Genomic DNA, 21,317 nt, shown 5'->3' with positions numbered 1-21,317 from the left:
TTGAATGTTAAATTGTTTCTTTGCAGTGTGGCCACTTAATTGATTTCCCAGTAAAATTAATGATTTAGCATTTGGGCAGGGTGATGACGGCATCTTGTGTTGGCTGGAGTCTGGAGTCTGAAATCTCCATGGGGAGATGTGAATGATGTGCAGAGCAATCCTTGTATGTGCTCCGTAAGCATGCTTGGCATGCTGTGAGCATTCCTGTTCTAAGGATCTTAAACTCCAGTGTGCACAGTTAGCACAAAACAAGAAGCTAAGATGGAAGGGACCAAAACACATACATGCAGTGGAGTCCACACATTTCAGGACACTGGACATTTGAATAAAAAAGGAGAGTTATGATGCCACTGATTTCTCTCTTCCCCCCTCCCCCATTTTTTAATTGTTATTTCTCTCTCTCTCTCTCTCTCTCTCTCTCTCTCTCTCTCTTTCTCTTTCTCTTTCCCTTTCTCTTTCTCTCTCAAATTCAGCTCTTGGACCTGTCTAGTAGATCTGGAAGGCTTGAACATGAGGCATTTGTGGAGACCTGGTGTCAAAGCATTGCTAAGAATCATTGAAGTGGTTGAAGCCAATTACCCTGAGACTCTGGGCCGTCTCCTTATCCTGAGAGCACCACGAGTATTTCCAGTTCTTTGGACGCTGGTATGTCTGCAATTCCAGGTCTTCCACAGTGCCCTCAATACACTGCTACATGCTTTCTGTTTGTATAAGCACTTTTAAAGTCAGGCTTTAGAAACAGATATAAGCAGGAAATGTTAATAGCTGGGCATGTCACTTTCATAGGATTCCTGATTCCTGGAATGGGTGTAAAAGCGCCACCTGAGAACTTGCTTATGTAGTCAGATAACTTAGCTTCTTGATAATGTGAACTTTGCATAACAATGGCAATAAGGCTTAATGTGATTAAGCTGATTCCATCTGCATTTACTCAAGAAAAATCTGGTAACCTGATCTATTCTGTTCTCCATTGTTTATAGGTTAGTCCATTCATTGATGACAATACTAGAAAGAAATTTCTTATTTATGCCGGCAATGACTACCAGGGTCCTGGGGGACTGCTGGATTACATTGATAAAGAAATTATCCCTGATTTCCTTGGTGGAGAGTGCATGGTACGTGTGGGGGGTTTTGGGGTTTCTTTGTTTGTTTTCCCTCCCTTCTCTAAACAAGCAAGCCTAAAAGCACAGAGTAATTGACAGTGTAATTTGGAGTGTAGTCTTCAGTCTGCTACAAATCATTTTGGGCGGGGCTAAGATGTAGGACTCCTGGGTTAGAGTTTTATTCTGGATCCACTTTAACAAGAGAAATAAAGTATTTCTTCACAAGTCTCAAATGACTAGCAGAATACCTGGGCATGGTTAAAAACAGAATCCTCACTGTTACCTATCAACTCAAGTTCAAGCAGACATGCTGGCACAGCACTGAGCAAGAAGAGGATTTCGTTCCTTGATGTATCACGATGATCATACAGCTGAGGCTCTGAATGATTGCAGTCAAAGTTTTGTATACAGTGTTTGATTGTTTCTGACAATCTCAAGGTGCGGGGAGGTTTTAGAGAGGCAGACTGAAGAATGTAAACTGCTTTCTAAAAACTTTAATACAAATCAAGCAGAAATATTAAATACAGATATACTATGAGTTACCTTTTTTTTTTAACTTTTCTTAAAGAATCTTAAGTAATCTATAAAATCGTGTACTTTTAAGCTCTTTGGTTTTAATGCTTGGATTTGATATCTGTCATTGTTGGTCAGAATTTCAGAGGGAAGTTGCTGAGAAGGAGAACCAAACTGTGAGCTTCAGAACCACAAAAGATGATTGTAAACCAGTGTGTTATCACAATTTTCTAGCTTAGCATTTGCTATGTGAAAGAGAAGTTCAGGTCCATTATCTTTGTCAGTCCTGCTTCTACTTCATGTCATTACTAGGAATATCAAGGTCTTTTCAGTATAGGCAACTAGCACCACTATGAAGCTCTCTTCTCTTGAGGACCTTTGAGCAGCTTACTGTTAAATTTTTGAAATATTCTAGGCACCTATATAGCAAATCAGTTGCTTAATTAAGAGGATCTGAGCAGCGGCTTTTGAAATATATGTCAGTGTGGTTTCACAGAATCACAGAACAGTTGAGACTGGAAGGGACCATTAAAGATCATCTAGTCCAACCGCCCTGTTCAAGCAGGGTCATCTACAGCAGGTTGCCCAGGACCCTGTCCAGGCAGCTTTTGAGTATCTCCAAGGATGGAGACTCCACAGCCTCTCTGGGCAACCTGTTCCAGTCCTCAGTCACCCTCACAGTGAAAAAAGTTTTTCCTTATGTTCAGAGGGAACTTCCTGTGTTTCGGTTTGTGCCCGTTGCATGGGGTTTGTGTCCTATCCCAGGGCACCACTGAAAAGAGTCTGGCCCCATCCTCTTTGTACCCTCCATTCAGATATTCGAAGATCCTCCCTCAGGCTTCTCTTCTTCAGGCTGAACAGTCCCAGCTCTCTCAGCCTCTTCGCATATGCAAGATGCTCCAGTCTCTTAATCATTTTACCGGTCCTCTGCTGGATACGTTCCAGTAGCTGCATCTCTCTCTTATACTGAGGAGCCTAGAACTGGACACAGTACTCTAGGTGTGGCCTCACCACAGCTGCGTAAAGGGGAGGACCACCTCCCTCAACCTGCTGGCAATGCTCTTCCTAATGCAGCCCAGGATACCATTGTCCTTCTTTGCCACAAGGGCACATTGCTGGCTCATGGTTTCTGTCTGTGTGTGTGAGATGAGTTGATTTTTTTGGCTAGAGGTGCCCGAAACTGCACTTGATTTTGTTGCTTGTGTCTGTGTGAAGGCATAGGATGGCAGCGTAAGATCCATTCTCTAGTCTTTCTCCTCCATGGCAGCAAGGTAAGAGGTTATCAATGTCCAACATGTTAGACTCTAATACAGTCTACCCCTCCAATTTCAAATGTTCTGGATGTTCAGAAGCACCACTGTTTAAATTACCTTAAACAGTCTACTAGGCCAGCAAGAGCTCTATTGTCACTATCAGTGGCCATGTAATACCACTAGTTAAACGTGTCAAAACGGTACTGTATGTTCTTAAGGGAGATGATCATTTTTATTCCCATTCTGACTATATATATGTAGTAGTCTTAACTGTCCAAGAAAAGCTCATGGTGAAACACGATTGTATTGAGACATACGATTCCCATATGCTTGGGCTCATTTGAAAGTAACTCATGCTAACTACTATGCTTTATTGGCCAGTGTCACTGCCACCTAATCAGAAGAGCCTGTGTAACCTAAGAGAACTAACTGATACCATAAGGAGCTCAAGGAAATATGTGGCACATCTGCTAGCAGGGCACCACAAATAGTCTGGTCTTGCCTGCATGGTATGCACAAAGACTGGGGTCCACGTTGACCACGACACACTGAAAATTTGTCTTACTGCAGGGTAGCAGTCCCATGTCTTATGACTTGGAACAGTTTCTTCTTGCCTGGATGTGGGAGTCAATGGAATGCATTATTCTAACATCTCAATGATACTGTAGCTTTTTCTTTTTCAGTGTGATATTTTTGACAGTGCAAATGCATGGGTGGGATAAAGGTGTAGGAATGCAGCGCAGACATTTTCTGGAGCCTCCATCACAGTAACACTTGCTTCCTCCACCCTTTTTTAACTCAGCTGTATTAAACATGATAATTTCAGGCTTGCTTGCTTTTTAAGTCCCTGTTATATTTTGTAGATTAATTTCTGTATCTTTCATGAAAATTCATCCAGTTCTGTTATATCAAAATACAGTCTCAAATTATAATGTAGTACTCCTGTGTTAGCATTTTGGAGCAAAGCATGTGTTTATCTTCAGTGGGCTGCTTTTTACAGCAGCAGTAGCTTTCAGTGGAGAGGGTCTGTGCTAATTTGAAACTTGAGAAACTGGCAAAATCACTGCTTAAGTAAGCAAAAGTGAGTGTTACCAGAAAGCAGATTGCTACAATACTTCCTGCCAGTCACAGACGATAATAGGGTCTCTTTCTTTTCTTCTTTACTTCTGGACATTTGAACAAAAATGACTTTTCAAAGGCCCTTTCAACCCTCCCTTTTGTAATTCGGTTATCTAATGTTTCTGCTGCCCCAAATATTCTGTGTAACCTATTCCTGAGTAGATCACTAGAGAATTCTTTTTAAAAAGAAAATTGCTTAAGGAAGTTGTGTCATCAGTTCCAGTACTCAGCTATCATGACTATTGTTGCTTGAAAAACTGTTACCTTCCTCATTGCAATATCCTTTTACCTACTTGGAAACTGTTACTGTACCTCCCCTTCATCTTTACTCCTTACATTTAGCAGCCCCAGTCTTATAAGGTCTTTGTAGGCTATATTTTTTCAGACTTTGTGTCATTATTGTTGCTCTCCTCAGCATTCTTAAGTGACTTACATCTGTCCTCAATACCGGGCGGTGTAAGTGATGACTGTAGCATGTGCACAACTGCTTTCTGTAATGGCTGTTGTTGTGTATATATGGAATTTATTAATCCTGGTGCCTGGTTCTGCAAATTCACAAAAACAGAGCATAGCAGCTATTTTATTAGAATGTGTAAAATAAATATATCTACAAATATAATGTACAAGCCATAAAATTAATTTCAAGTTGTCCATATCTCATTTTTCAGGACATTGGCTGAATGTGAGTTTTTATTTCTGAGACTACTAGGCAGAGATTATAACAGTGTGAGGATGTATGGAGGGAATACTTATTAATGGCTCTGCTTATGTTCTAGTGTGAAGTTCCAGAGGGTGGGCTGGTTCCCAAGTCCCTCTACCGGACAGCAGAAGAGTTGGAAAATGAAGACATAAAGCTTTGGACTGAAACAATATACCAATCTGCAAGTGTCTTCAAAGGAGCTCCGCATGAGGTACGTTGCAATCTACCCTTCTTTCCTTTCAGCTGAGTCCTCTGCTCTGGAGTCTGGCTTGTGCCAGAGCACAGTAGTTAGGACCATCTGATGGGCAAGCAGGGATTCAAGCCCTCCTAAACACCTAAGTTCTTTAAATCAAGCTCGCTCTCTCCCGGTGAGTGTTTGGTCTAACTTCAAGGATAGGCAGTGCTGCTGGGCTCCTGTTCATTTATGAACTTTGTGCTGCTCGCTGTCATGATGTGACAGAGAATGCCTGGTTGATCTTGCTTCCCCAGGCCTCATCTAGCTTAAGAATTAGAAAGCATTGTTTGTGCAGAGGTGTTTTTGAGCATGTACTGGTAGGTATATTAAAACACGATGGGAACTCTGCGGTCCAAAATGAGACACGCGTAGTCAGAATGCAAGTCTGGGGCTATGCATCACTTGATAGATATTGGTCTGGCAAACTGTGAGCTGTGTGCACTGCAGCAGAAGTTAAGCTCCATAGCTCTTGGCTAAGGAACTATTGGGTAAATGCGTGTGGGGATGGGGAGTTTGTTCAGCTGTTGCTGTTAACACAAAACCTGAAGAGAAGGCCAGTTGTCTGAATAATAATTACTGCTTCACATTGTTTTATCCAATCTTAATGTTAAGGTGTCTTAACAGAGTTTCTGAAGAGTTCTCCCTTAAGAGAGTACTGATACATAATAATGCTTTAGCAGCTGAAGTTTGTGACCATTTCTGGTATCATCTTGTTGCCATTTAGAGAATATCATTGCTTAGAAGGACACCGCTTTGAATAGAATGGATGACAAAGACAAATGATATTCTAAGAAACTAGTTGAGAGCTTCAGAAGGTCATGTGTTAAATAAGGACACTCCGTAGAAAGAGAACTTGTATCTAGAATGCCTTTTAATAGTCTAAATTAAGCCCAGCATCATAAAGCTCCGTTCTTCCATCTTGTCTTTTTCTGGTAAGAGCTTCTGCCTTTACTAAGCAAATTGCTATTTTCTGATCTGACTTTTCCCCTGTCCCAGGTTCTCATTCAGATTGTGGATGCCTCGTCTGTGATCACATGGGATTTTGATGTGTGTAAAGGCGACATTGTTTTTAACATCTTTCATTCCAAGAGAGCCCCACAGCCGCCTAAAAAGGACTCTCTGGGAGCTCACAGTATTACATCTCCTGGTGGGAACAATGTCCAGTTAATAGACAAAGTCTGGCAGTTGGGACGCGATTACAGCATGGTGGAGTCTGCCCTTATCTGCAAAGAAGGGGAGAGTGTGCAGGTAAGATCGCTTAATCCTGGTGTGGGAACAGATGGAGGCTTGTTCCAAAACTAGATGTTCTAATTCACCAGTGTTATCGATGATTTGCAGTGACGATTCAGCTCTGGGCTGTCTGCTTCCTTTTGGCTGACGTTTTAGCTTACGTTCCTAGCAGAACGCTGCAAAGAAGGGGGATAGTATTTGCATGGGATCTGCTGTGAAGGGAAGGTTGCATTAGTCTGATAGTGATTGAGATTGATCAGCAAGGAAGGTAGGGAAGCCACCTAGAACATAGCGCACATCCAGAAAGTAGTAAGACACGTGCTTTATGCTGCAATTTTGACTGTTACTTTCTGAAGAAATCAGGCTGTGTTTGAAGAATACCATAATGCCTTATCTCAATACTGAGAGAAATCTGGAAATTAAGACTAACTTTCTGTGCGTTTATCCCTCTACCGAGCAAATTAGGCAGGTCCTTATGGCCAAAGTTCCTAAAGTTTTTATGGCAGTTGCAACCTCTCCTTTAATTACCAAATTTGATGCTTATGTGCAGCACACTTGCGATCACACACTACAGCTGCTGTTCCTTTTGACTTGAAATGAGAGTTCAACAGCCTTTGACAAAGGAGCTCCTTAAATTATTTAATTGGAGGTATTAAACTTTGGAAACTTGGGCAGTGACCTGTTGAACTGTGCCTTCTCTTTCTGTGAAGTGGGAACCTTGACTGCTATTTTCATATCCTCAAGAGACAGCCATTAATGAAAATAAGTGGGAAAAGTGAATATTGTTTTGAACGTGGGCTTTGTTGTTTTAATGTATTTAAATTCTAACCCCTTGACAATGTGCAAAGCAGGAGGAAGCTCTGCTTTTCTGTTGTAACTTTTGTAAGCATGTTGTGTGAGGAGAGCCCAGATGACCAGCACTTCCAGTTGGCTGAAGAGCTGAAATATTGGCATTGGAAAAAATTGTGGGCATGTAGGCAGTTTTCCTAAGCCTGGAAAAGGTATTTCAAGCCTACAGACCTTTGACTGTGTTAAGCAAGTTAATTTTCAATTTTTGCTGTGGCTGTTTCCAGGGGTCACATGTGACCAGATGGCCTGGCTTTTATATTCTCCAGTGGAAATTTCACAACATGCCTGCCTGTGCTACAACCAACCTGCCTCGTGTGGATGATGTACTAGCATCTCTGCAGGTCTCCTCTCATAAATGTAAAGTGATGTACTATACAGAAGTAATAGGATCAGAAGATTTCAGGTATGTCTGGCCAAGGTCGAGGACGGTCAGCCAGTGTCAAACCTTTCTGATGCTACGCTTGCTGTACTTAGAGAAACAAGCCAGTACCAAGTCCACTTAAAGGAAATGCAAATAATTTGTGAGGTCTTGCATTTTCTGATGGAGTATCATTAGATTTATAAACAAAGCTAGATAACCTTTAATAGACCTAAAAAAGAAAAAAATCCAACTGGTATTGGCACTGGGGACAACTAATGTCAAAAAGGAATTAGTTATTTCATTCTAATCATTACTGAATACTTTGCTCAGGTTTAAAAGCACTGTGCAAGTTGCTGGGCTTGGCAGGTTGTCATGCAGGAACTGATGCAACTCAAAATGGAATTGAGTCAGTACAGTTGCCTGCCAGTGATATACTTGGCTGAAGCTACTTCTCAGGCTCTCGGAACAGCATCTGGTTTTTGCCAGAAGGCATTCTGGTGTCCACATTATCTTATATGATGACACAAGAAAGCTTTTGAGCATCTGCACCAAAATCATTGTTACATGCTTTATTCAATGTGCAAATAGAATATAGAAATCAAAATCTTCGTATGTTCTGAAGCCTAAAACTACTTTGTTTTTATTGCAGAGGATCTATGACCAGCCTTGAATCAAGCCACAGTGGATTCTCCCAGCTCAGTGCTGCCACAACCTCTTCCAGCCAGTCCCATTCCAGCTCCATGATTTCCAGGTAGTGCCACAACAGATGAAAAGCAAATGGATGAGATGGCTGGACCCTCGCCTGTGGCAGCTGACTGCAATACAGCATTATTCAACTGGCAATTGCAAAAAAAAAAAAAAAAAATCGAAAAAGAAAAAAACCCACAAAATCAAAAGCTTTTTATAGATAGTAAAGTAGCTGTTTGAATTTTAAACTTAGTGGTTTTGGTCCCTGTTAGATCCAACAGCTCGTCTCCTAACTTTAACCCTTTATCCTAACTCAGCCATAGATATTTTTGCAAGTACGCTTGCAACTTTGAACACGACTTTGAACACAAGGGCTCTCGTGGAAGGAAAAATAATCAGTGCATCAGTTAAGAATAATTTTTCAAATTGTGTATATGTTAAAAAGCAAAAAAGAGAAACCCTACCAAAAATGCTCCATAGTGCATTAGAAATCAACTGCAAGTCTCCTGTCAGGACATTCTTTGTCACCTTATGAAATCCCCCATGATCTTCCAGTGCTGCAAACTGTCCTCCCATTGCCACTAAGTGATGTCCGAGACAAAGGAAAGCAGTTGCTGGATACTTGATTTTTGAGTCCATTTTTTTCAAAGCGTGCCCACGGAGCTGTGGACAGGCTATTAACACTAATACCTTTTGTATGAGCACATTGTTGGGGAATTTCAGCTCTGGGTATTGATGGGTTAAAGCAATTCACATTCTTTCCTTGGATTTGCACTTGAAGCACTGTGGAGAGAGAGGCAGAGAGCAGGCTCTCCCTCGCTGTGTCACACTGGACTGGCCCAGACTTGGTCTGGAGATTTGTTCCCAGTTTTGTGCTGGAGCCTCACTCCACTTACCCTAGTACACTCCACATGAATTCATTTTAGTGAGACTCTGCTGTTACCAGGAATATAAGCAGAGTCTAAGCTTGCTTTTTAGATCAGTCCAAAGGAGGTATGGCTTACATCCTTCCTGCGCACTTCTCAGTCCCTGCTGCCTCCTATCCTTCCCTGTGTATATCAGAAAAAAGCAGAGCTTTACATAGACAGGGAGCACAGGGATCTTCATTATAAGTGATAAAGAAACTCTCAGCAGTGCCTACTCTACCATTTTCACTGTTGCTACTGCCAGTAGTGAATTGCCATTGTGGATTTTTGTCCCTGCTATACCCAGGCCCAAGCAATCCTACTTGAACTCTTTTTTGTAAAGTTAGTTCAGATATTCTTCCACTCTGGGCCCCCTCTCCCAGGCACAGCAACGAGTTACTAAATCTCCAAGGCACAAAAGACTTAAGTGCTGAGCAAAAGGGCATCATCATGCAACGACAGACCATAATCTGGCAGTGGAGCCCTGAAGATTTCTGTGTGGAGCACAGCAGGAGTTGCCTAGTTAGACCACTGGTCTGTCCTTACCCCCTTAAAGAGCTCAACTCTTCCCCTAGGCAAAAGGAGCTGCTGTTGCTGCTGCAGACCTTGCTATAAAGCTAGATAGGCTCTTTAAAGTCTTGCAGTAGTCTTGAGGAGACAGTAGTGGTGTTGGTAATTGGGAGAGGAGCTTGCTGAGGTCTTGCATTTTCAAAGCAGAACTCAAGATACTGGATGCCCTGCCTGAGGAAAGCTGGTCCTGAACTCAGTGTAAATATATTTTTTTTTAACTGCAAAGCTTCTGAGAGGCAGGTTACTAACCTCTAACTAGAAACACCTCTTCTGCAGACCAGTTCTGGCCATGCAACATGGCAAATAAAGCTGACAAAGCTTTACTTTAGTAACAGTGCTGAGAAGCAAGTCTCCTTAAACTTACCAGACTGGTCAATTTTGTCTTTCTTTGCCTTTAAAACATGGAGATGGAGGTTAGACTGTTGCCTTGGCTGCCAAAACCTGCTGTTGTGGGGGGCAGACCACTGCTTAGGTGTTAAACAGCTCCCCCCTAGCGTCTGCACAGCAGGCAGAGCCACATGCTGTGGTTCTCATGCTGCTTGTGTGCGCTGTCTGTCTAGTAGGAAGCCAGCTCGCTGAAGAGGTGGCTTGATTCTTGACATGCAGGAGCCAGTATTCCCAGGCATGGGGGAGCTAATGCAGGAGAAGAAACGATCAGATTTAACTTAACGTCACTTGTGGCTCTTTCCAAATGCCACTTTCCATTTACTGGGCTCTAAGGGTTCTACCTTGAAGATGGTCCCCTTTCTTTCTTTCTTTCTTTTTTTTTCTCTCTCTCTCTCTCTCTCTCCCTCTCAGATGGCGATTTTGCTGACAACTGTAAAGAAACTGCTTCATTCAACACTCCACATCTGTCCAGAGGTGTCTGGCTTTGTAGACCTTTTGAGTTGCAGCCACTTCTCAAGTCTGAAGATCAGTTTTGTTTTTCACTTGAGCTGGCTCAAAAGTGGCACTTTGGGTTTTTCCTCCTGTAAATCTAACACATCTTTCAGAGCTCAAAGCACATGACAGCACAAACAGCTGGGGAGATAAAATTCCAGAAAAACAAGACTTAATTCTCCTCTAAGTGAAGTGCTGTGCAATATGACTTGATCATTGCAGTGTGACTAATTTCCCATAGCCTGGTCTTTTTTTTCTGTGTGATATTATTCCTATTCTTAGTTCTCTCTGCCAATGACCGTTCTGTTGGCTTTTTTTCCCCCCTGTTATCAGTGTCTTTCTGCACTTCCCTGTCTATATTCATAAATTGCATATCAGATTCTGTAAATGTTTTGTATACATAATACCTCATTCTTGGTAATAAAATACAAATAGTCTTTAAAAGATTTTTTTTATTGTTATCAATAATAAATGTGAACTGTTTGGAAAAAAAGGGTTGGACTCTTTATTTCCTTCATCTAGATGCAAAGCTTGAAATTTCCAGGTCATTGAATGTGCTGAAAGCGAGTCCCCTAGAGTTGAAGGCTTTGAGAACGCCGTTACTGCAGAAACCGGAGGCACTTCAGCATGGCCCCTGTGGAGCGGTTTTGGCAAAGCAGACTTTCTTTTGGGGGAGCAGATACCGGAGCATGTACAAGGTGTGAGGAACTGGGGTTTTAAAAGGAGCGAGTTCCCCTGGGAGCTTGTAACAAAATCCTGTCTTCCACAGTGTGTGCACACACACATGCCTTTTCTTGTTCCTCTTGGGTACCTGCAGACAACTAAAGGTTGCGCTGAAAAAGTCTTGTGGTAGTCCTACATAGAAAGTGGTTTTGATGCTTTTATGGATGTACACAGTCACTTCACAGTCCTTTATGCAGTTAGAAAGGGAGATTCAACCCAGCAATTCAGCATATTGCAGCAACATCCAGTGTGGAGTATATTTTGTGCATCATATGAAAGGCTTTTGCTGGGATGGGCCAGCTTAGCAGGGTGTGGGCACAAATACGCTAATGCATCTCATCTGCCTGTGCCACCTAGAATGTCCCGTGCCACCTGAGCTAACAACTGCCATAGCTGTTTTCTTGCTTCCACATGCTTATTTCTTTTCACTCAGTGGCACTGCCACAGAAATATTAGCAGAATAAATGTATCCCCATGCTGAGCATGCCCTGTCTTGGCAAAATGTGAGTGAACGGTCCTAGTGCAGACACAGCTACCTAAGCAATAAAACTGCCTCTAAATCGCAGCCTTTCCACCCTTCCCGAATCACTCCCCCCCCCCCCCCCCCAGTGCCTTCTTGGATGCGAGGCTGAGCCAGTCGCACTTGGGGAATTAAGGGTTTTTTTGGTACACAAAGCCTTAGCTATTTTTAAGGTGGGAGCCAAAAACCATCAGCCTGTGGGTTTTCCGACGGCTGCAGCTGGAGCAGTGGCTGAAGCAGCCATTTACAGTTGGACTTTCTGCTTGTGTCCAAGCTGTAAAGTTTCTAAAAATGAGAACCTTTAGCTATGGCTGTGAAGGGCTGTCAGCAGGACCAGATGGCTGTCTGACCGACTTAAAGTTTTAGCGTGTGGCCAAGATTTTTATGCCAGTGCATAATTATATTGGACCAGCTTGCTCTGGACATTAGTAAATGCAAAAGCCCTTGAAAAGACATTGTACGAGAAGGCAGCTTGGACTGCTCAGAGTGGCCAGTGCTTGCCCGGGGTAAAGGGTTATGAACCGCTTTATTTTTTTTTTGTTGGAGGCACTATTTAAGGCAGCAAATGCCAATTTTTTGGTCTGCGTCAGAGGGGACTGGTCCAAATATTTGATACATAACTAGGTGCAGCCCTGCACCCCCTCCCCACCCCAATCCAAGGTTGCACCCCGGCCCTGTGCTCCCACCACTCTGCACCCCGGCCGGTTTGCACCGAGCTGCCCTGGGTCTGCATGCCAGGGGCTGCTAAGGCTAACAGGCATTAGAGGAGAAAAAAAAATAAAAAATAATAAAATTAAGTTCATTTAGGGCCACCAGAATAAAGTTGGGCTGCTGTTTGCATGTGCCTAAAGCAATACCGGCTGTGCTGCTGAGGAGTCACCAAATATTGGGTCTGAAGGAGCTCGGGGAAGGGACTAAACCCATGTGGCGGTTTTTGCTTCCCAGCGGCGTCAGGCCATTGCACCGCGCAGCAGGGAGGACTGCTGCTTCCCGGGGCTCCTGGGTGACGCCTCCAGGAGAGGGGGGGAAGGAGAAGAGAGACAGGAAAAAAATAAAAATAAATAAATAAAATTAAAAAAAGCCTGTAGGGTTAGGTTTTTGGCTGTCTTCCAAAAGTCATTAACTTTATCCAACACAGTTCGGGCTAGTCTCCCCCCACCCCCCAAGAAAAAAGAAAAAAAGAAAAAAAGAATTTGCAATGTTTCCTTTTTTTTGGAGAAGGGAAGAATGATGAATTTTTCTAGCTAACTCTGTTTTGGGGTGCTTGGGCTTTGGGAAAACACAAGGTGAGGATTTTCTGGCTTTTTGTTGTTTTCTTTTATCACATCGCCTGTGTCCAAGGCCGAATCCAGCCTGTGTCGTGGTCCGGGTCCCTCCGCTGGCGCCGGTGCCCACAGGCCGGCGGCAGCAGGGAGGAGCCCCAGGAAAACCCACGCTTGCTCTCCCGGCTCTGCGGCTGCGGTCGCGTTGGATGGAGCCTGCGGATCTGTGCACCCCGCGGCGCTCGGACGCTTGTGCAGACCAGAGCAGCCCCCCCGGGCAATAAAAACTGCCCTTGTGCCAATGCATCCTGGCGGAGAGCGGCGCTGAGCCTTCCTCCTGGCCTCGCTAAAAATAAAAATAATAAATAAATTAAATATATATATATTTTTTCTGGGCGCTGCCCCTTTTCCCCTACAGCACAGTGGGACAGGGGCGAGTTCTGCCCCTGGGGCCAAGCGGGGCCGAGCTGCCGCCCCAGGGCCGCGGTGGGTGACCCGGGTGGCACCGAGCTGGTGGCAGATCCCACTAGATGGTGCCAGCAGCCCACGCACCGCCCCCGGGGCGCCCGCTCGGCCTCGGCCGCGGGGCCTCGCCGGAGCCACCGTGGGCTTTGGGGGGGCGACGAGCTGCCCCCGGCGCAGAGCATCCCCAGCGCCGGGACAGTCCTGCTACCACGACTGGGGGCCGCGCTCATCCCCAGCCTCAGCTTGATAGCAACCTACAGCATTCGATATTCACCTACAGCATTCGATATTAACCTATAGCATTTGGCATTAGCCTATAGCAATTTGGCATTAACCTATAGCAATTTGGTTCTCCCCTATAAACCGGTGCCGGGGAGGAAAGCAGAGCTGGATGCTGCTTGCCGGGCGCTGGGAGCGTTGCTGTGAGCACAACTTGGAGCGGCCGTGGGGTTGTGCAGGCGGTGGGGCATGGCAGAAGCTGTGATTTTTTTAGGAAAGATTTCTTTAAAAATAAAAAGCCCAGCAGAAGCCATACTGACAGTGCTCATTTCAGATTCCTTCAGCTGGAAATTGGCTTGGAGAAATTTCTGCCCTTGCAGCAGAAATGTTGCCCTCACTTCTCCTGCGGAGGGAGGCGGAGAGGAGGAGAAGGAAGAGAGAGAAAGAAAGGAGAGAAGAAAGAGAGAAAGAGAAAGAAAGGGAAAGAAGGGAGAAAGGAAGAGAGAAAGAGAAAAAAGAGAGAAAAAGAAAGGAATGAAGGAAGAGGGAAAAAAGATAAAAAGAAAGAAAAATTCAAAAGGAAGAGAGAGAGAGAAAGGAAGAAAGAGAGAAAAAGAAAGAAAAACAGAAAAAAGAAAAAAGAAAAGAAAAGAGAAAGGAAAGAGGGAAGAAAAGAAAAAGAAAAAAGAAGAGAAGAGAAAAGAAGAGCAAAGAAGAGTGGTGCAAATTTGGTGCCAGGCAGATGCTAACGCCCCTCCTGGTTTAGACCCGGGTCCCCCCAGGCCGTGTCCGGCAGCGGCCATGAGCAGAAGCCCTGAGACAGGAGGAACGAGGGGCCGGGATAAGCCCCCCCTCCGCCCCAGTGCGCGCCGGCTCTCCAGATAGTCTCAGGTCAGGATTTCCTGGGTCTGACGTGTTTTTAATCTATTAATTAGCCTGTAATAAACCTCTCTTTCAAGTGCTTGCCCTGTGTCCTGTTAAGCTCATCTAAACATGTATCATCTGCAACATGGATGCAATATGGATCAGCAACAGCAACATGGGGGGGCGGGGTGTGGAGCTCCTCGGCCGGTCCTGCTCCCCCAAAGCTGGAGCCCAGGAGGTGTCCGGTGACACTTTGGCCTGCTGTTGTGGCTCTCGACGGAGACCTAGCTGCTTTTCGGGCTCCCAGGAGCAGTGAGGCATTGAGAAGGGGAAGGGTGGGCAGATCCGCTCTGCCGGGACACGGCTGCCTCCTTAGGGACAAAGCAGGAGCCCTTCACCCTGCATCTGGGCTGCGGGAGCTGGTGCTAGGGAGCATCGGGTGCCATCGCCGTGCAGAAACGCATTCAGCCTCAGGCAGGCCATGCACCGGCCTCGCGGGGATGGGCCTGGAGCGGTGGCTGCCAGGGGCCGTGTGTGTCTGTCCGGCCAGATGTCCTGCCGCATGGGGCCACCGAGAGCAACGGCGTCGTCCCGGCTCCCTGCGCCCGGACCGTGGCAAGGACGCGGCCCCGGTTGCACCTGGGAGCGCTGTGCATTGCTTCGCCCCCTGCGATCAGCGCCGCTTCGGGGCAGGGACAGCGAGTAACGCGCTGCCATGGAGGATGCGGCACCTGGCAGCAGCCCACGCGCAGCAGAGGTGCTCGGTAGCGCCTTTAACCCCCCCGCCCCGGCTTTTCGGAAGGTCCCGCAGGCGGCGGGTGCAGCGCCCGGCTCTCGCGGCCCCCAGATGCTGCCCGGCTGGGAGGGGACAGAGATGCTCTTATACCACGAGCTCTGCAAGGTGCCTCTATTGCCCCCCGCACATGGAAATAAACCCTGTGTTATATAAAAAAGGCTTTAAACAAGCCCGGACTGGAATTAACACAGCTTCCAGGAGCGACAGCGCTCGAGCCTCCGCCCCGACCATGCTGCCGCTGAAAGCGGGGCCCCCACCCCGCGCCCTGCTGAGCGCCATAGGGCAGCTGCAAACCAAACCAGTGCGGCGGCGGGGCTGGAGGAAGCCCTGCACATCTGCCCCACATCTGGCGCGGGAGGGCGCCCCACGCCGCTGGCGCTACGCGGGGAAGCCAAATGGGCTCCTTTGTTTTTGCCTGCTGGGGCATGGCCAGCGCAGGATGGCGGCATGGCAGCGTGAGCGCACCGTGGGGTGGTTTTGTCTTCATGCTGAATTCCTCCCGGAGATGTCAGCTGCCAGCACGCGGCGTTTATGCTTCAGGAGGTCGGCTTGGCCTCCCGCGAACACCACGGAGCGGCAAGAAATCGCCCTCTCGAAGGCACCGCTCTGGCCAGACGGCTGCTCTCACCCAAGGACCGGGCGACGGGCTCAAACGGGTCCAGGAGCACAAGCTGCAGGCACAGGAGAGGCTCTAACAGGCGATTCATCCACGGCAGGATTTGTCCCAGCCTCATGGCTTGCAAGGGAAGTTTCAGCTGGGCATCCCTCCCGCTCCACCTCTGGCTCTGCCGAGGCTCCGGCTTGGCCGGCTGCAGCCGCTGGCATCTCCCAAGTGTCACAACCCCTCTGCCAAACCACAGCGTCGGTGCGGCCCTGCCCGCAGATGTGGGCGTCCCAAGCTGCCACCAGCCCCTGCCAGGGGCAAAGGAGCTTGCAAGCAAACCAAGCCCTCCTGTTCCTCCGTCAAGCCTTTAAAACCCAGGGCCCTTAAAAATAGACTCTGTTCTTGGCCCTTCTGACTCATCCGTATCCATCCCCAATAAAACCCAAACCTTAAGGAATTGGTGTCACCTATGCAGATAATATTTCCCGCTGCATCGGGGCCGCCCCACACCCATGCTCAGCAGCCACCCAAGTGCAGCCGGCAGGACGCTCCTCTGCAACGAGCCCCGTCGCAGGCGCCTTCCCTCGTGCGCCCTGGCAGCGCGGACCAGCTTTGCTAAGCCCCTGAGCTACTAAAAGCCCATAGAGCCACAGGAGCAGCAAACCCGGGCCTCGTTTCCAGCTCAACCACTCCTTTAAACAGCCTTTATTTCGCACGAGGAGCCGCTTTCAGCTGCATCCCTCCAGGTAACGTTAGGCTCTGCCTCCCGCTGCCCGCTGGGGTAATGCGTTTTAAGTGTTACTCTTAGGTAGAATTTTTCTGACGCATGGTTTTTGTGCTTCATCTCCCAGCACAGAAATGTTTTCAAGCCAGGGAAGTCAGAGACAAAGTGCATGTTTTTTTTTTTTTCCTTTACATGCTCCTCCCTGAGTGCTGCATGCTCTTCCCTGGTCCTGGAAGATATTCGTTACACGGTTGCCTGGAGGTTTGTTCTGCTGGAACTTTATTTTTCCGCCCCGGCTCTGGGTGTAGCATCGTGTTTTCTTTGCAATCATTCAGTGCTTGAAGAAGAAATAAAATACTGTCGTGAAACTAAGTTAGTTGGTTGGCCTCTTCATGCAAATCGGTCATGCAAGGCCGGTGGAGGAGGTTGCCAGAGGGGAGAGAAGGGATGCGAATGTGCCTGATTGATTAGCTAATTGCCCAGATTCACTTCTCTGAGTCAGTGTAACTGTCAGCTCCATTCTTGGCTTTATCTGGTGCAAGCGAGACACATCTGAGCCCAGAGACGTTAACAACTGCGGCCTGCAGCACTCGACTACAGGAACGGACAGGCAGGGTCCAAGGGCCTCGAGCCGCGGGCTGGAGCCTGGGCTTTCTTCCTTCCCGTGTCTCTGCTGTAAGCGGGAAGGAACTTGATCAGCGTCAAAACTACAAGCCAAATCCATCAACTTCAGTTAAAAACTGACAAGTTTTTCAAACTTATTAGGAGGGAGATGGGAGAAACACGTAAGCATGCATGACACAGATCAAATCATCGCAGAAAGAAGACGAAGCCAACACAGTGTTAGAGAAGCTGCTGCCTGGCCCACATGGCAAGTGTGACCCCATTGCTGAGATAGGGCTGGGATTTGTGAAGGTATCTTCAACATCCAGTCAGTGCTATGTTAGCATCCCCTCCCCATGCCTTGACAAAAATGAGAGCTGATTTTGAGCATAAAGCAGCTGCACGGGATATCTCAGCACTGCCAGCTTGGCTCTGTTTCACGCTGATGCCGAAGGAAGCTAAAGGAAGTGAAGTGCACGTCGTCCCCGATCTCTGAAGCCACATAAGAGGCCACAGAGCTCTGCTCACGCGCTTGGAAGCGACTGATGCCAGGAGACACCAAAGCTCGCTGCTCCTCTGTGCAATTTGCTCTCGCCGTGCGGGGAAGGGAAGCAGAGGGGACAGTCCACGCTGCTGGCTCCAAGCCCCCTCCGATCTGGCTGGCCCCGGCTCTCCGTCAGGCTTCCCAAGCTCCTCTCTCCTCCTGCTGCTCTGCTGCTTGGTGCCCACCTCCTCTGTACGTGGCGGGTAGCCGAGGAAAGGGAGCCAGGCACATCTGGACATCCTCCTCCTCTGGGGAGGAAGGAGGAAATTGCATTAGCTCTTCTTCACGTCCTCCCACTTCTGCCTCCATCTCCGTTCTGCTCCCACTGCATCTGCCTGCTCCTAGGTTCCTCTCCTCTCGCAAATGTACTTCTGAGGTGCTTTGTCCTTTATTCCTCCTGTTTTAGCTGGCAGCCTGTGTCCCACTGAGGGCTCTGACCCTGCTGGGGCTTCCCATCCCCCTACTCACGCAGGGATGCAGCAGCCCCTAGTAACAACCACGAGAGGGTCGTGTCCTTGTTTCCAGCTGGTTTATAGACCTCCAAGGTGTTTTGGAAACCAGAGAAACAGCTAAAAGCAAGACTCCATGCTTTGAGACCTGGCAGAGTCCCAAGGCAGCACACGCCAAACACAGACCTGTCCAGAAACCGGAGTGTGCAGTCACCCACCAGTCCTTCCAAGGATGGCAGCGAGAGGAAGATGCCATTTACAGCTCACTGGACACCAGTTTGTTTCCTTCCAAACAAATACAGCTTGGGGAAACCAAGAGTGATCAAGGGTTGGATGGAGGCCCAAAGTGCAAAGATTAACACTGAGCTGGAGACATAAATGCCCAGGCAGGATGGTGACCCAGAGATGAACAGCAGCATGGTAGGATGGCTGCTGATGATACTCACCAATAAAAAATATGTTTCAAAAATGAGGTGTCCTGACAGGCCTGCAAGTGCCCTGTAGTTGCACTATAGCCCCCGGCACAGTCTGCAAAGCAGAGATGGCACTTGCTCAACCAGGGCTGTCAGGAGCACTTAAGGTGATATATCAGGGCCTAGCTGCTTTCGACTCGAAGAATTAGGATTCAGTGAGCAGAATGGCCAAGGACAAGGGATGCTGCTGTGAACGCAAGCAGCTGGGGCTAGGATGGATGCTGGAAATAGGCAGAGGTTTCTTCCTCACTGAGCTGCGAGGCAAGTTTCCATGCACCGTCGCGTCTGGTGTCAGCAGCGAACGGGAACCTCTCCCTGGAAGGGGTCCAGGTATCGGTGCAATGGGCTGGCAGCACCGGCAAGAGGGGATGTTTTTGGGAAGCTGTACCAAAGTATGGAGAATCTACTGCTGCTTTTGAAGAGCAGCAGTTGCAGTGCCCAGGCCAAGGAGCTACTGTCCTTGCTCAGTTCACAGATCCCCATGATGTCCCACCAGGCTCCCGTGGCCAGGGGACATGAAGCCCCACAGGGTGCTGTGGGACTTGACACATTCAGGAAGAACATGAAGCTCATTTGTGAAAGAAATGAAAACCTGTTTTTCATCCTTGCTCTCTAATAAACCCTTCCTTTGCACTTACCCTAAACAGGAGGGAGAAATTTGACCACAAACAGAGCTAAACAGGCAATACTGAAACATCAGTTCACCCTGCAACAGGCTAAGGCAGGCTTGGGACAACAGTAAAGTTGTTTTTCCACATGATGTAAAGATTTGTTCTGCTACTTACGGACACAGGGAGAGGGGTCATTGGGGTAGGGGGGCAGAGTGGCGTCACGAAAGCCCTGGGAATCAAGGCCCGCTAATCAGAAGAACTGGCCTTCATTGCGAATGACAGCCAGTCTCCTCCAGGCAGGCAGCATCACCAGAGAAGGATGTTTACAACATGACATTTTCATGCACTATGAAAAAAATTAGTTGGTTTTCAGGGAGAGACTGTCACATCTCCCTGCCTTTGAAATGTGGCATGATGCAGAGCTCTGTTTTCATTAAGACATGGGTCAGGGAAGATACTGCTACAAATGCTGCTCGGGGATAGGAGCTGTGCTACAGCCTGCCTGCTTGGGAACACAGGCGAGACACAGAATTCATTGCAGCATCCCAGACAGTTTCAATCACAGGCTGGCGGAAAGCTCCAGTCTGGAGTGAAGGGCCATAACCCCAAACCTGAGCTGCAAGATCAGCCTGAACTCGTGAAGACGGACAGGTTGGTCTGGTCCAGGTCCATGCCAAGTCGTCTGGTTCCCCACGGTGTCTTCCTCAGGGCTTTGGCCTTCTGATTTTGGGAATCTCAGTCACTTTCTTGGTGACCGCATTGCCAGTGTCAGACTCCGGCTTACAGCTGAGCAGGGACCCATGCTGCCGGGGGAGGGAGAGGTTATGCACATTGACTTTGCGCTAACAGTGTCCTTGGTACTGAAGATCCTTCTCCCTTCTGTTTACCCTTCTGACACCAGTAAATCCACTCCCAGCTTTCAGTTTGCCAGGCTAAGCTTCCCAAAGCCCTTTCTTCATCCCTTGAGAGTGTCAGTTCTCCTCTGAACTTCTGAGTAGCTCTTCTTTGTGCTTCTTTCCATTTAAATTCCTCTTCCCTGAGCAACAACCAGAACTCCATGCCATATTCCAGAGGTGTTCTTACCTATTCCTGACATTTTTCTACTGGAAATACCTTGTCCCCTGCATGCTAGGACACGTTGCAGTCATCCAGAAATGTACTACCAGGTATTCCCCAGCCTCCCCAGAAAGTCCTGTCTCCGTGAATGATATTGCACTTTGCACAATTTCATTTCATCCAGTTTCCCTCTTTTGGGCTCAGACCCACAGGCCTGCCTTTTTGATCGATAAGACAGGGCACCTCAGAGCTCCTTACCACCACCTTTATCAAGGCACTTTGGCCGTGTGCCGCATTGCTGGGCTCCTCAGTGCACCTCCGCGTGCTCCCCGCCCCTGCTTGAGCCCCAGACACCACCCGTGCCAAAAAGGGGGGCAGGGGGGTTGACTGGTGTGGGGAATGACTGTGGTTAGATCATCGCTTGAAAAAAAAGGGGTCACTTTGGGCTTAGTCCCCCTCTTTCCCTGCATCCTTTGCGATGGTTAATGTGAACTCCTCAGCACAGGGATTGTCTCACATCCCTACAGCAAAGGTGGACCCGTCCCTACAGCCCCCGGGACCGTGCGGCCGGCCTGGATTTGGGGCTGTAGCGCCTACAGTAACATCAACCATACAGCAAGGACCCTCTCACCGTTGCCAGATGTGCTTTATTTGGCGGGGGGACAAAGCGATGGGGAGGGAACGTGAATGGGGACGTTCGCAGCGTCCTCTCCATCCCACCTCCTGCCGCTGCTGCTGCCGCAGCTCCGCTTGGAAGAGGTTTAACCCTGCTAATGCAGCGCAGCCAGAAACGCTTGCGAGTGGCCTGGAGGAAATAGGCTGCTTAATGTACCTTGCAGTGCCGGATCAGGTGACCGGCTACCCGCTTTATTGGCCCTAAACGTTGATCAGCTCTAATTTGAAGCCATATGCTTTTGTCTGGAGAGGTTCTGCCTGACTTGCGCCACGAAGGCGGTGATGAGAGCGGGCGGAGAGGCGTGAGGCAGAGTGAACCCGGTGC

At 47.8% G+C, this 21,317-nt stretch overlaps 1 protein-coding gene across 2 annotated transcripts in view; it reads left to right on the top strand.

The window, feature by feature from the left end:
- Nucleotides 1-10,897, top strand: part of SEC14L1 (SEC14 like lipid binding 1) — a 45,738-nt gene extending 34,841 nt beyond the window's left edge. For both annotated transcript variants that reach the window (XM_064522534.1, XM_064522533.1), the window contains exons 12-17: nucleotides 474-645; nucleotides 981-1,115; nucleotides 4,765-4,899; nucleotides 5,920-6,171; nucleotides 7,227-7,405; nucleotides 8,013-10,897. In XM_064522534.1, the coding sequence (XP_064378604.1) occupies nucleotides 474-645; nucleotides 981-1,115; nucleotides 4,765-4,899; nucleotides 5,920-6,171; nucleotides 7,227-7,405; nucleotides 8,013-8,118 (979 nt within the window). In that variant the 3' untranslated portion in view covers nucleotides 8,119-10,897. The remainder of the gene's footprint in view (nucleotides 1-473; nucleotides 646-980; nucleotides 1,116-4,764; nucleotides 4,900-5,919; nucleotides 6,172-7,226; nucleotides 7,406-8,012) is intronic.
- Nucleotides 10,898-21,317: the final 10,420 nt, after the last annotated feature.

This window comes from Dromaius novaehollandiae, chromosome 18, assembly GCF_036370855.1.
Source record: "Dromaius novaehollandiae isolate bDroNov1 chromosome 18, bDroNov1.hap1, whole genome shotgun sequence".
Classification (NCBI taxonomy): domain Eukaryota; kingdom Metazoa; phylum Chordata; class Aves; order Casuariiformes; family Dromaiidae; genus Dromaius; species Dromaius novaehollandiae.
The sequence above is the reverse complement of the archived record's forward strand: the minus strand, read 5'-3'. Positions and strand labels throughout refer to the sequence as shown.